The sequence below is a fragment of the Vidua macroura genome, chromosome 5, assembly GCF_024509145.1.
Source record: "Vidua macroura isolate BioBank_ID:100142 chromosome 5, ASM2450914v1, whole genome shotgun sequence".
NCBI lineage: Eukaryota > Metazoa > Chordata > Aves > Passeriformes > Viduidae > Vidua > Vidua macroura.
In genome coordinates this window covers 35,035,028-35,050,212 of record NC_071575.1, presented here as the reverse complement: position 1 = coordinate 35,050,212, position 15,185 = coordinate 35,035,028, and the positions used below count along the sequence as shown (strand labels likewise).

General features: G+C 34.5%; 1 protein-coding gene across 4 annotated transcripts in view; it reads right to left on the bottom strand.

Annotated features, from left to right (window-relative positions):
- PPP1R12A (protein phosphatase 1 regulatory subunit 12A) overlaps positions 1-15,185 on the bottom strand; it is a 112,734-nt gene that overhangs the window by 34,629 nt on the left and 62,920 nt on the right. For 3 of the 4 annotated variants that reach the window (XM_053977374.1, XM_053977377.1, XM_053977378.1), the window contains exons 4-9: positions 9,506-9,665; positions 7,570-7,714; positions 5,345-5,419; positions 4,815-4,903; positions 4,530-4,687; positions 416-537 (exon numbers count right to left, since the gene is read on the bottom strand). In XM_053977374.1, coding sequence (XP_053833349.1) covers positions 416-537; positions 4,530-4,687; positions 4,815-4,903; positions 5,345-5,419; positions 7,570-7,714; positions 9,506-9,665 — 749 coding nt within the window. The remainder of the gene's footprint in view (positions 1-415; positions 538-4,529; positions 4,688-4,814; positions 4,904-5,344; positions 5,420-7,569; positions 7,715-9,505; positions 9,666-15,185) is intronic. The other variant, XM_053977376.1, reaches the window with a different exon arrangement.

Here is a 15,185-nt window from a genome sequence, read left to right as displayed (position 1 = left end):
AGAAATACAGGCATAGAGAGACACTAGAACTGTAGCTTCTAGAAATTCTAGAGGAGTTTGGCATAGAAAAGACTTTCAAAAGATGAAGTTTAGTTTCAGAAAAAAACAAGAACTCCACTCACTGTGCAACAGAATTTTTCTTTTTCAGAAGGATTTTACATTCTGCTATTTCATAGTTCTGTATTTTAGGTCCCTGTGCATAATTAAAGACATTCAAAATTTAAAAAAAATTTAACAGTTTCTAGGGAAGAACAGAAAGTATTTTAAGAATCTGTGCATATTTTTATCAATTCACTGGTTAACCAAATCTACTACTTACACTAGAATCAAAAAAGATATACTTACACAGAAAAAAAGAAAGAGAAAATTGTAAGATTATGATATAATAGAAAATAAAAAGGTATTTTTCTTTTACCTTCTTAACAGGTGATGTAGGTGCTCCTTGGCCACCAGCTACTGAAGGTGCCATCACAGCTACTGATGCTGATTGTGTACTTGTGGTATTTGCATTATTAGCTGCCAAGGTTTTGGTCTTATCTGTAAAAAATATTTACAAGATTTTAATCTTCATTTTTCATTCACAATTTCATCACCTTTACAACACCGAGTAGAATTTCTATCCAACAAATTTGACAGTTTATGACTTTATGAACAGCATTTTATTATTTATTCCTCAGTATTTTCTACCTCACTCCCAATTTACATCTTAGCTAGGTCTACCGTTTTCTTCTAAAAGGTTGTGCATGTAACAATTTTTTTGTATTCAACAGGTGTTACCAGTCGGAGACACAGAGACAGAACTACAGAATCATTCAGGTTCAAAGCGACTCAGGACATCACGTAATTCACCCTTCTGCTCAAAGGAGGATCAATACTGCCTATGAATCAGGTTGCTGAAGGTTTTGATGAATCACATCTTGGAAACCTCTGGAGACAGAGATTTCAGTTTCCCCACACAGCCTGTATTTTAGCAGCTGGCTACAGTAGGAGATACGTTAACATCTCATCTGACCTCATTAATGCATATAAATATCTCAAAGGCAGGTGACGAGGATGGTGCCAGACTCTTCTTGGTGCTGTCCAGTGACAGGACAAGGAGCAACAGCCATAAACTAAAATACAGGAAGTTCCACCTCAACATGAAATAGAACATTGAGGGTGGCAGAACACTGGAAAAGGCTGCCCAGGGAAGTTGTGGAATCTTCCTCTCTGGAGACATTCAAAACCCACCTGGATGCTTTTGTGCACAACCTGCTCTAGGTCACCCTGCCTCGGCAGGGGAAGTTGGACTTGATTTCCAGAGCTCCCTTCCTTACCCTGACTATCCTTTGATTCTGTGATTCTGTAATAGTTAATTCAAACTATAGAAGCCAGTTGCTAATTCAAAGTGATAGTCTCTGATAACTATGCGCGTTTGAGTTCAAAGAAATAATTAACTGTACAGAGAACCTGATCAGGAACCTGACCAGAATGAGCTGAGGCAGGGACTTGCCTTCCAGAGCACCAATTTTCCATTTGCTTAATTCCTTCTTTGTCTCTTGTTTTTCTTACCTACATTTCACTGTCTGCCTACCTAATTTCCTCTGCTTTGTCCAAACTCCTTCCTCTGTCCATGGCTCATGAACCTTAACCTTTCTTACACAAACACACAGAAAGTGCCAGGATTGAGATACAACAACTACTGTCACTAATTTTGCTTGAGCTTCATAAAGTTACACCTTGCTTCTGTTTCATATATTCGAACGCATTCTTTGGGTTTGGATGTTGCCTCCTATTTATTAGTGCAATATGAAGCAACATGGGGTTCAACCCCCACTGGTCTTGGCCCTACTATAGACACATCTTTCCATCTACATGACCCACACAGCCTAGGAGCAATTTAGAAAGTATACAAGGTTTTCATGCAGTGTGTAATTTATGGTATTGGTGTTACACACTTGTTTTAGTTATGGACATAGTTGATTAGATGTTTTAAATGTTGCTTATACAGGAAACAAATACAAATATAAATAGCTTACATGACCAACGGCACTATATGGAAAGTTCTTTATAAACAGAAGTGAAAAAAAATGGTGGTAAAATTCTAGGTGATAAAAAGCTGAACAATGCAATGTGGACTGATAGTATGATTTGAGATGATGCACAGGCAGATCTGATAGAAATTTGTAAGTAATATATCTTTAAAATACACAGAAATGATTCCTTACGTTTTAGCTTTCAGTTTTCCAGGTTCTGTACTGCATTAGTATATAACTGTGAACTTCATATAAAGTGTTAGCAAGTTCTCCTCAAAGTTTAGTTAGACAACACAATCCTTTTCCAGCCTAAGAACCAAGGACACCGTTGCAGCTTCAGACCCAAAAGTTATAAACATCAGTGAACTGAGGTGAGCAATCTGGGAGGATGGGACTTCATAACCTGAAGCTGTAATTGGACAATTAACACCAATATGTAAATGGACCAAAAGTTATAAAAGTCTAAAAACTCGTGACCTGTTGTCCATCTTGGGTGTAGCCTTGGCCAAGCTCTTGTACTGCTCAAGGCGTATCCTTTGAAGGCCATTTAATAAATACCTACTTTATTCCTTTAACACTGTCTAGCCTCTGCTCTAGGTGGTAACTCAAGGAATCAGAAAAAGTTATGAGGAGTGAAAGCATGGAAGGAGAAAAATGGATTTTTCACAACTGTGTTCTGAAATTTTTTCTAGAGCAGCAAGAACACAGTTGTATGCATGACTGAGCAGATATGGAGTAATTAAAAGAAAATTAGAGTATGTAAAAAAAAGTAAGTTACAAAACCCAAACTGATGAAAATTTTATTTTTTATCTTGTTTCCCTGCCCTTTGCAATACGCTACTTTCATATTCATGTTTCCCTTCTTGGTCTTATAGACAGAAGTGCATTTATATTTAAACTATATTCTCATGTAACCAATGAAACAAAAACATAGGAAAACATTTTAATTATCCCAAAAGATTCAAAATCATCATTTCCAGTACTTCAGAATACTGAACACTGTTAAAATATTTCATAACCAGAATGCTCATGCCCCTTATAATAATAATAATATTTTTCACTAGAAAAATATTTCACTACCTTAAGCTGAATAATGGTAAAAAAAAGGAAAGTAAGATCTTGGAACTTAAGAGATGTAGCTCTACAGGGAAAGGCTTCAAGTGTATCTTGCCAAATAAAGTATGATAAAGCCTTGTTGATATTAAAACCCCCAAAGTTTACATAAATTAATTCTTGTGTCACAGTCAAATTTTCCTGGCACAAACTCCTGGCAATGAAGTTACCAGAGTTACCAGAGTCATAAAGTTCAGCAGACATTACAGTCAGCACAGTGACAGAGAAATTACTACATGTTATATATTATAAGTAGTTTGAATTTAGCAAAGCTCAGTAAATAATGGATTCAAGTACACTAAGGTTAAAAAAGTAATTACAAAGTCTGCCAGACACTTTTTTTTCAGCTTAATACTGAAATGCTGGATTATTTCAAACTGAAAAAAAAAAATTAAAACATAATAGAAGGTTTGGTTTTGCAAATTATTTTTACTTCGACCTACATTAAATGCTTATGACAGATTGGCTAGCTCTAAAATACATCCTTAGTCTTATCTTTGCAGGTGAAGAAATTAGAATGTATTAAAATAAAAACCAACAGCTCATCAAAACCAGTTATTTTTAAAAGTTTATGCATAAATATTAACAAGCTGTTTCTAATGACTTCCATGTCTATGTATTGTACTGCTGCATTGCAATTCTAATATTCTTTATTAGGATTGAACATACATCTTTAAACACTTATTGCCCGACACTTATTTTCTGGTTTGAAAGGAAAATATATTATGTTGCTCTTTTATCAGTACTTGCTACTCTGATAATTGTTCAAGAAAAAAACAACCCACTAATTCCATTTCTGAAGAGAGAAATAATGTGCATACAATGCAGAACTTTTAAAAGAACTTTCTCTTAAAGTTATATATGAAATAACAGACCACATTAAAATAACACATTTAAAAGTTTATTTCACTACACACAAATTATATGCACTACTACTTTATAAATACTTGAGCCAGATTAATTGGTAATTACTTCAAGATGACAAGAACAAATGAGAATGTTTGCACTTCTGCTGATCCAATCTCTGTACTAGTTCCACAAGCAAATACTGCTAAGAAGTCTTCCTCTATAATTTGATCTTCTAACTTTTTTAATGTTTCTGACATGCTACTTCAGACTTATATTGTTCTATCTAATTATCAGCATCTATTGGTTAAGCAGCCAATCAAGTAAGCTGGCTAATAGCTTTAACCTAAGTAGCTACTAGTAAAGACACCCATTTGATACATCTGTTATGACTCAACTTTAGACATATATAAACTTACTTTAAAATAACTGGAAACTTAGTGAAATACAGAAGAATAAGTGAAATGTAACATACTTAACTCTGTATCATGGAATATTAAACAGGTAAATTTATGAAGTAAATATTTAATGAAATGGAATGCTCCAAAAATATACCTGTCTCTGCTTCAGATTCTGAGTCATCATCTTCTTCCTCTTCACTAGAACAACTGGATTCATCCTTCTTTCCTTCTTCTTCTTCATCTGCTTTCTCTTGCTCCAGAGACTCTATACTAGATGCATTCTTTTCTTGCTCCATAATCAGCGTCTCCTTACTGAATGTGTAAAGAGAAGCATTTACTAAGTACTGACAAATTTACTAAAGCCTGTTAAGTAAGACTTTGTGACAGCTTGTAAAGTCATCTTTTTAAAGACTTCATAATTTTTCTTATTTTTACTTACTTTTTAAATGTTTTCTGTGTCTGATTATTATCCATGTTGGCTGTGGATTCGATTAGCGGAGATTTCTTTTCACGTTTTTCACTATGAAGCTTCAAAACAGAGAATGATGCAGTTTAGTTCTTAGAATGGCATCAGTGTGACAAAATAACAAATGGAGGGGAATCTCTAAATACTACAAACACTGGAATGCATAAAAACTTTCAAAGGATGAATGTTCAAAGCTCAAAAAATCTTAGAAACTGTTATTCCAAGTAAGATGCTCATTGTTGATACTTCAGATCATAAAATGTCCACTGGACATGGCAAGTTGTAGATCGCCTTTTTCTTCCAAGGCTTTTTTGGTCACCATAGGTGACCAAGTAAGGGCATAAAAGAAGTTTGGAGATGACTGTGGCATCACCTGAATTGAAGCCCTGAATTTAGAACTTTGATTTTAATTTATATCCTATTCTGAGTTGGATACCATAATCATATGTATATTAAAATGCAAGATACATTCATATATATATCTATATGTGCACAAGGCCTACCAGATTCTGCTTCTTTTGTAACTCTTCTAAATATCCTAGAATATCTTCATCTGCCACATCAAATGCTGTCTGACCCTGGAGAAGGGGAATAAGTAAAACACCATAATTGTACAACAGACTTTATATGTATCAGACTACAATGTCTTCTCATCACATGATGATGCAGGTTAAGGAGAATGTTTAGAGAGAGAAATTGGAAAATATTAATCAAGCTCTACTGCAAACTGTTAGTCTGTCAGTACTAGAAAACAATTTTTTAAAAAACCCTTTTTTTTGGGGTGGGGGAGGAATTCAAACAAAAACATTTATACCTGATGAGTAAACACATTTTTAAGTGATAAAGACATGATAATAAAATTTTACTGTCATTTAAAGGAAAAAAAGAACACCATGAATGAGAAGTAGATTGATGAATATAATCTCACAGTTAGTGCCAAACAACTGTTCACAACGACAGCTGAATGGATGGATCCTGAGCAGTTCAGTATCCTCCCCATCTTAGACTATCACATATAGCTTGATTTTTTTAAGTTTTAATCATTTAAGGGAGTTGCACTAAATTTAAGCATTCATGCATTCACATTTTACAGCAAAACTGTATTTTACAATTTAGATTCTATTTTATAAAAGATCTGCTATGACCACTTGTTATTTCTCCTCAGGGTATGATTTCCATGGGACATATACTTGAAGGTTGGAATCTAGGCAAAGTCCTATATTCACTGGCATAAATGCAGCTGCATCAACATGCTGGGTGGGCTTACTGAGATGCTGGGGGGATTGTGACAAGATCAAACAAGGAAGTACTTCTGTACAATAACCAGTAATAAAAACAGAGCTGTCATTTAAAAGTGGCCAGAGTAGCTTATAAAAATAATGAAAGGTGTTCCTGTTTGTCTGTGCTTATTTCAGTTTCTCAAAATGTTAACTAAAGGCAAACTTATTCCTAATTACACTGTGAAGACTATCTTAACTAGTTAGAAAGGATGAACCTTTAAACCACTATTTCTGATCATACAGCAGAAGCATGTGCACCTTTCAACAAGCATTAGCCAAAACAGCTTGAGGTCTTCTGCCATGGGAACTATTATCACAAGTTTGTATTTGCACTATAACTACAGTTTTTAATATGGCCTTCTATTCAGGTAGCTATTACTTGGTAGTTAGACCTGCTATGACCACAAAAAGTCACTTTGCAGAAAACTGTTGCAGTTGGAAGGTTACATCTTAAACCCAACTCTGCAACAGTTGATAGCTAAAGTCAGGTGCCTAAACAATAATGGCTGACTTCTCTGAGATGCTAAGCACATACAACTGAAACCAAATCCAGAGTTTTCAATCCATGCATTTCCAAAAGCAAAAAACAGGCTTTACTTAAAAACAGGCAAATCTTTCCTAGCTTACAGAGACAAGTCCATATACAAAAAAAAAAAAAAGCTGATATGTCTCTACACCTCCTTTTTCCTTATTCTTGTCCAGTGGATTTGAACGTACTTTTATGAGAGTGCTCTCTAGTGTAAAACATCTACATTTTCACAACCCCAGTAAAAAAATCTAACACATAAATTGAAAGTAGAACAGAATCTATCTGTAAAACACACTATGAAGAGAAGAATGAGAGCACTTACATGGCTGAATGAAAAGGTTTGGATCCTTTTGATGGCTATGTGAACTCATGAACATATTTGTGTCTATTGGGAGCAAGATCAGCAAGCTACACGGGCCATTGCATAAAAGTCAAAGAAATAGAGCTTAGGAAGCATTCAGGTTATGTCCAGGAGGTCCAGAGTTTCTTCCACCACACCCAAATCAGCATAATATAGTGACAACTCTTCAATACACCAACACAAAGAGTTAAAACACTACCTAAAGCTATCATAATTATCTTCAGAGATCAAATGAAAGCCTAAATGCAATCCATCAAGTCACTAATTTTGTACCTCTGAAATGCCAACAAACTCTTTCAATTATGAATTTTCATGTCAAAGATTGAATGGATCTAAATATTTAATACAGAACTAAGCATAAAGTTGGCCTGGAAATTAATTTAGACAATCAGAGAATTTAGTTCTGAACACAAACATGCTGTTTTGACAACACATGCATTATATAAAGCTCCACGTACAGTAAACAGCAGTTTATCATCACTTTTCTTACCCTGGCTTCTAAAGTCACTTTAGAGACCAGAACTTTGTATCTTGACAAGGATTACATAAAAATCCTACCACTTTGTTGACAGCCTCCATATCACATAGGTTTTCCACTAAAATGCGACATGCTTCTTCTTTACCCCAGTGAGCAGCAGCATGAAGTGGTGTCCAGCCATCATAATCTTTAATATTTACATCGTAGTGAGCCTGTATTAAAAGCCTGAAGAAATTAAAAGAAATAGATCTTGACACTGCTGACAGGGATAAATACCTAAAAATTTTAGAACAGCTCTATGGTAGTATCTTTCTTCTCTTTTCTCAAAGATATTTTATTTGGGCTACTGACAGTTGATTAATTTTAATTCTCACAGAAACATCTGCCTTTTGTTTAGCGGGTATGTATACATATTTTAAGGAAAATTCAAGAAAAACAGCCTTTTCAATTTTCTTCTCTATTCACTTCCTCTCCAAAGACCATTTTTTTACAGTTAGATATTCTTCTGCCTATTACATGCAGTAATAGGCAAAAGGCTTTCTAAGGAAAAGAGTCGTAAAATGTAAAAAATTATTAGATACTGTGTTCTTATTAGCAAACTATTAAAACCTCCTTTCATTCTAAAATTAGCTGCTTGAAACTTTCACTTCCTGCCATTAACTTTTTGCAAAAATCTAGGGTTTAACATGCTTCAACTGCTCTCTCTGAGAGGGAGCAGAGTTGCTCAAAGAGACAACCTGCTGTTCTGCCTGCATTCAGCACTCACATTCATCATGGTTCTCAGGTAAGCATCAGAGTACAAAGTACACTTAACCTAACAAGTATTTTTATGTAAAGAGCTAAGAGCTGTCTGAACCACTGTCCATAACTGTTAGAAATCACACAAGAACAAAATACTCTTTTCAAAAAATTCCCTCAGTTTCTAAAGAGCCAATATACTTATAGTAATATCCTTCAATGAGTCAACTTTCACACATGCTGAGCTGCAGATCTTGCAGTCTTGCATTTAATACAGAGCACATATTTTTATAATTTGAAGCAATCGTAAGAATTGCCTGCACATATGTTTTGCCTCTCCTAGGAGAAATATACAGACTGGACTACAAAAAACACAGTAAGTGAGGGAGCTAAAAAACACCCAAACAGTTATAGATACAACTCCCTTACAGACACCTGCTACTCTAAAACAAAAATTCTTCTTTTTCAACAGAGTAATTTGTCTTCGTCATGTTGAAGCATCAGGGTTTTTTGAAACAGAACTCCCACTCAATAAATTGCTCTGCAGACCTTAAAGGCACCAATACTCACAGCCAGGATGTGTGCTCATTTTCACTCATGTTCAGTTTGTAAGATCTCTTAGCTTTGCTAAAGCAGTCAAATAAATTTACAACCACGTTAAAGCAATGTATTACTAATTATGCTTTACTACAATAAAAGTGGAGCTTTGATGAAAAAGAAATTAAATATGTTACAATATGTATTGATATTACATTATGAAAAGCTGTGAATTAGGGGACATCTGAAGCCTAAAGCTTTCCAGGGAAGATTTTAAGAGTCATGACTTAAAAACATCATCAAAACACAAAGTTAAATTATCTGGTTTTCAAGTGTAAAAACTTTTAGCCTGAATTACAAACTCTGCTTTATCTATGGAAATAAATACGGTGTCCTGAAAATATGCACCAACCAGGATGCTAATTGGCATTATAAAAAGGTCTTAAGCTTGTTTACATAGCTGCCTTTAGAAACAGGGCAAGTTTTTAATCAACTTTCTTCCTTTACAATAAGTATTTAGGCTCAACATGTATACTGTATTCATATTTTGAATGACTTAGAATTGAAAGCTAACCACATCATGATTTATGAGTGCTTGAAAATATAAAATCAAGCTTTGAGAATAGCTTGTTCTAGAGAGACTGGGATTTTAAAGATACACTCTCTACAAGTTAGAAGTGCCCAATTCCAAACAGCATTACATCAAGACAATAAAATATGAAAAAGTTAAACCACACTTACTTTAAGACTTCTGTATAGCCTTTAGCAGCAGCTACATGAAGTGCTGTACCACCAGATTTTGCATGCCTGACATCATTTATATGGCCACTGTTGAGCCACTGTCTTGCATCTCTTAGCATTATTCGTTCTTCTTCTTTTCGAGCTGACTCTATATCAACCCCTAATTCAGACAGAGAGAAGGGGAGAGGGGAAGAGAAGACACAAAGTATTTTAGTTCAAATACTTGAATTCAATTATATAACAATTTTTATGCCACATTTATATGACATGGTAAAAATATATAAATCTGAATAATGTTTAGAGTTAGATATGAATATTTTTTTGAAGATTAATTCCAAGGTTATGAAAACATCCAATATTGTAAGAAAACTTGCATAATGCCTTTTATAACAAAAGGAGGGGCTAGGTGAACAAAGTATTATAAATAAATAATAATAAAAATCAATCCACTAGAACTCTTCAAACTCATTATTGAATGTCTACCATCACACTAATAACCACTGAAGTGACCTGTTAAAAAAAGAGAAAAATTCTGTTTTAATTTTCTAAGCAACAAAAAATAAAGTTTGTATTGATGTATCTGTATACAGTAAAAAACAGCTGAAGTTGTTTTATAAACAGATCTCTGTGGGAAGAGAAACAATCTTGCTTCTTAACACTAATGACAAGATGGAGCTATACCTTTTATACTTTCTAAAGAATTAATCACAAACCTTATACACAAATAGTCAATACTTTGGATACTGCACTTCATAGCTCTACTAAAAAAACACCCAGAACACTGAAAACTTTTTACAGTATTTTTCACAAAAAAAATTATACACTGATGGAAAGGGATAAACACACTCTACCATCATAATACCTACAAGTATATGCATGAGGTTAAACAAATGGAAATAAATTCTAGACCCTGAATGGGTAATACAAACACATTATTTGCAAGCATTTTTGTAAGTACTACTTTAAAACAGCAGGAAAGAGATCTTGAAAAGAACTGTGAATGAGCATAATTCTATCTGATGGCTGAATGGTGACAACTCATAAGGAAAAGCAATTTAGAAACTGTGATCATCAAGAGCACAAACTGTATCTGGGTTGACCTCTATCAGAAAATCGTGGCCCAACCATCAACAAAATGTTTTTATGCATATGATTTCTCTAATCTTACACATTGGTATGCAGGGACTTGAGAGATAGATACTGTAAAACTTTATGCTAAAGACAATCAAAAGATTGTCTACGTACCATAAAGTAATTGAAGCAAGTTAAACAGTCAGTGTTCTGAGGACTTGACTGAACTCCTAGACTCATTCAATTAATTGCCCAGCAAAACTATTTTAATCTGGATGATTTAGGTAAAAAATGAATAGAATTACATTTTATCAGAAACTGATGAAAAACCATAATCTGGATGTTGACTCTCCAAGATGCAGGAAGACATACAAGGCTGTTGAAGGACTCAACAGAGGAAAAAGCTGAAAAACTTTCCAAGTATGACAAACATGAAGACTGAAGACCAGGAACTCTGAATTAATAATACATTGATAGTCACATATTCTCATTCCTCAGGAAGGTCCTACATATTGATATCTCAACTACTAACTTCATAGGCCTGAGCATCTGTTCGTCTTTCAGAATGACACAGCAGTGATCAGCAGATCCTGGGACAATACTCTAGAATACAGTCATTTACACGTCAGTGTTACCTGCAAAATACTACTATATAAATAAATAGTGTATATTTGATCATCTCTTAGTCACATTTATGTCCATTCCCTTTTTGTATGCTCAAAGTCCAACCATGAATCCTTATCAGCATGAGTAATTTTCTCCACCTGAACAATCTGAAAAAAATCCTATAAGTGTAAAACTGTTATTTACATAGCTGTTTGTTCTGAGGTACTTTGGTATAAAGGAAGAACAGAGAAAAAAACTCATTCCAGACCCTGATCTTGTGAGCTTCTGATGGGTCACATCTAAGCTTACTTTTCAGACAGGCCTAACAACCCAGGTTATTAGTCAAAACAGCAATGTTTTTGCAGAAAATGTAACTAATACTCAATATAGACCTCCATTAATATCACAAACTATTGCATTTCTGAAGCCCAAACAAAATATAATGGTTGTAGAGGAGTAATGGCTGTATCAATACATTATTTTACAAGACAGTAAATTTCAGGTCATATTTCAACAGAAGAAAGTACCAGAATCTTGCCAATCTAAATAAAACATTCCACATTAGTTACTGGAGTGAAAATGTGAATTAAACTTTGTGGTACAGAAAAAAAGCTGTGCCCTAAGATAAATACAATTCCCATTATTAACTACAGAAAATGGAATGTAAACAGCCTTTATTATACCTTGTATGGGCCTTTCTCCTTCCTTTTGTTCTCCAGACCAGGGAAAAAGAAAATGCTCACCATCTGTTTCCAACCCTTTCTCCCGACGGCCCATAGATGGCAATGTGCTGCCTCCCAGCTCAGCCTCAGCCACAGCACTCGCTCACACCACCAGTGCGCTTTACTCCTCTGGCAGCCTAACAACTTATATCATTAATAATTCATTGCTAAATGCTTCCACTTTTTTCTGATCAACAAGTGCTACTCAACAGCCCCAAACAGGTCTGGAAACAGTGCGCCATTCAGTGAGCATTTAATGAAAATTCAGCATAAATTTAACTGCGGAATCATTGTTTCAGGTTGGCTCAGCCATATAAAGGCATGTTTTATAGTTACTGCAGGAAAGATCAACCTACTTTTTACTTCCTGAAGTGAATGTTTATATACAAATGTAATAGTTCGCATTTTATCCACATAAACAAATCTGAGTTAAGCAATACACCTGGGAGAGTCTTTTTACATTACCTATAATTAAGAATGAAGAACATGTGTTTCTCCTTGGAACAGGAGGAATGACCACTCTGATAGTTACTGAATAAATAGCTACCACACTGAACCCCTGATTCACCGCACATTACCTCTCCCCACTAACTCACCTCCTGAGAATATTTCCTATAATTCAAAATAACTGCTTAAGCAGTTAAAAATAATTTTAAGAGGACATCTGATGATCAACAGCTAAAAAAGTCACTTCAAACCATTATATGTAACCCCACTCAAGCCCTGAGGAGAGACAACACTTAAAATTGACCAGAGCTGGCCAAGACTAAAGCCACATCTCTTTCAAGTCTGCTGGTTTTCACCAGTGCAAATGAAAACTTTACTGGTAAAAGACAACTTCCACAACTCTTTGTTGAAACACTGCAGAGTAGAAACAAGACAGGTCACAATGAGAAACTAAATAATATTTTTGATTAAGCTAAATGATTCTGAGAATTGCAGTGGCCCTTATATATACATGGGACTGACCGAAGATATTAGTCATATGGAGGAACAACAAAACAAATCCTTGATAAAGGATTTTTTTATAACACACAAAGTAGTTTAACCATATGGAGTGCAAACAGAACAGCTGTTCAGCACTATTCTGGATAATTTCCATGAAACACCTGATTTTGTTATCTGTGAAGTGTTTGTAACTGGGTCAAAAAAATCTTTATACCTTACTTGAGCATGTAATTTACCTTCTCACAAATTACAAAACTAAGGTAGGTTTTAAGCTTAAAAAATTATTAAGCCAATAATTCTCCACTGAAGATTAGGTTAGAAAAATATTTTCCTAACTATCAGAGTGGTACAGCTTCAATTACAGGATACCTATTCCCTTAGTTCACAATTCCTGCACAGTCCATTATGTCAAGTCATGCAATTTGCTCAGCAGGATACAAGAGGACACATGAAAAGGCACCTGACCCTTGGTGCAATTTAGCGGTATAGCATGTGGGATCAGAATGACTAAAGAAAAACAGATACTGGATAATAATACTAGAAAATCTTTATTCTTTAATGGCCAACACTCATTACAATAGAACTTGTATAACAAGAAGATTATTTTGGATCACTGACCATCTCCTCTCTAGTCAGATTAGACCTTGGAGCTTGAATACTAAAATAGGATGAGGAAACATTTTATTAAGCCTGTAATGTCACACAGAACTGAACTGTATTTTATTGTATGATTTATTTTTGTGCATTTAATGTCTCTAGAGGCTTCTACATTTTGTCCTGTAATAAGACGTCCTTAAAATACAGCATGATAGCTGCCAAAAAATTGGGCATAAGTACAAATTGATGATTAACAGAATGCTGAGTAGCTGAGTAGTCTGTTTCAACATTTCCTATAAAGACATAAGGCCTGCAAAAGCAACAAAAAAGGAAACATAACAAGTGATTCTTCTTGGATTTCTAAAAGGAACAAACATCAAATATCATCACTTAAATCTAAATCACAATGAACCTGACCAATCTTTCCAAGTAATTTTTTGCCACCAAACAACTCTGACAACTGCCAATATGTAGGAAGCCGAATTTACAGCATTGACACTGCAACACAAAAAATGAAACTACAGTGAACATAGGAATAAATATATGAAAGGGTTTCAAGGCAAAAATGTTGTGGAAAATGCCTACTTAATTTTCACACTGCATATTTTATCTACACAGAGAGAGGATATTTTGTCACCCAGGCTTTATTTTCAAAATAAATAGGCTGGTCTTCCATTACCCTTAACACTGAGGCAGGGCTGAACATTCCACAGACCTCACTGTTAACTTGCATTATCAAAACTGTGGCAATGCTTTATTTGATATGAAGGAGTGTACCATATGGAAGAAATACCAATTATCTCACTGCTAGAGGGATAATTATATTCAGCTATATGTATAGCCACAGATAAAACTGTCACAATGCCTCACTGTTAATTGCACATTAAGAGAAACAATTAGGTTCCTATTTTAGAGCTATTAACTTCTCTAGCCACAACACACACAATTACGCACTTTTTAAGTGATTCTGATAATGACTAAATAATAATTTTTAAATGTAACATTCACATACAAATTTATGTAATATCTACATGCAATCCAGGATGCCATCAAAGGTGCATAATTAAAACCTTATTGCTGAGACAACTGTCTCATGATTTAGTAAGATACACTCTAAGTTCACATCCAGATTCATACCCTATCTATTCCATTCTTATTCTCAATCATGAAATATTTCCTGTGATTTTATCTCTGCACATAAAAGCCCTTAGTTCATATGTCTTCAAACACAAATCTAGGAGGGATAATGCATGCCTTCTTCCCTTCTTCCATGAAACAAGCAAGCAAACCAACTGCCATAAAAATGCAAGAGGAAGGAAAGTAGGCTGTCTATACCAAGTGACATTTAGTATTTTAAAACAACCTAAATTATTCCTTTAGAAGCTAATAGCTACAGTGTGGGAACACATACCTTCTTCTCAGATTTATAAAGATAGTACACCGTAGATAGTTTACAGTAAGCTTCAATTGTGAAATATGTAAACCTCACTGAAATTTTCAGTACTGTGGCATTATGCTAATTTTATAATTGGGCTGTTCAAAATAATTTAATTAAACTTGCAAAATAATAAAAATTAGTGTTGTACTTAGTAATGTTGAATATCTGCATTATAAAAATGTATGTAAAATCCCATATAATAAAATATTTCTTTTTAAAAAAGCAATAACACATTAAAGAGAGATTTTGGAGGAGTTCATTCCAAACAATTCCAATTTCATAAAGAGCTACTGTGGTC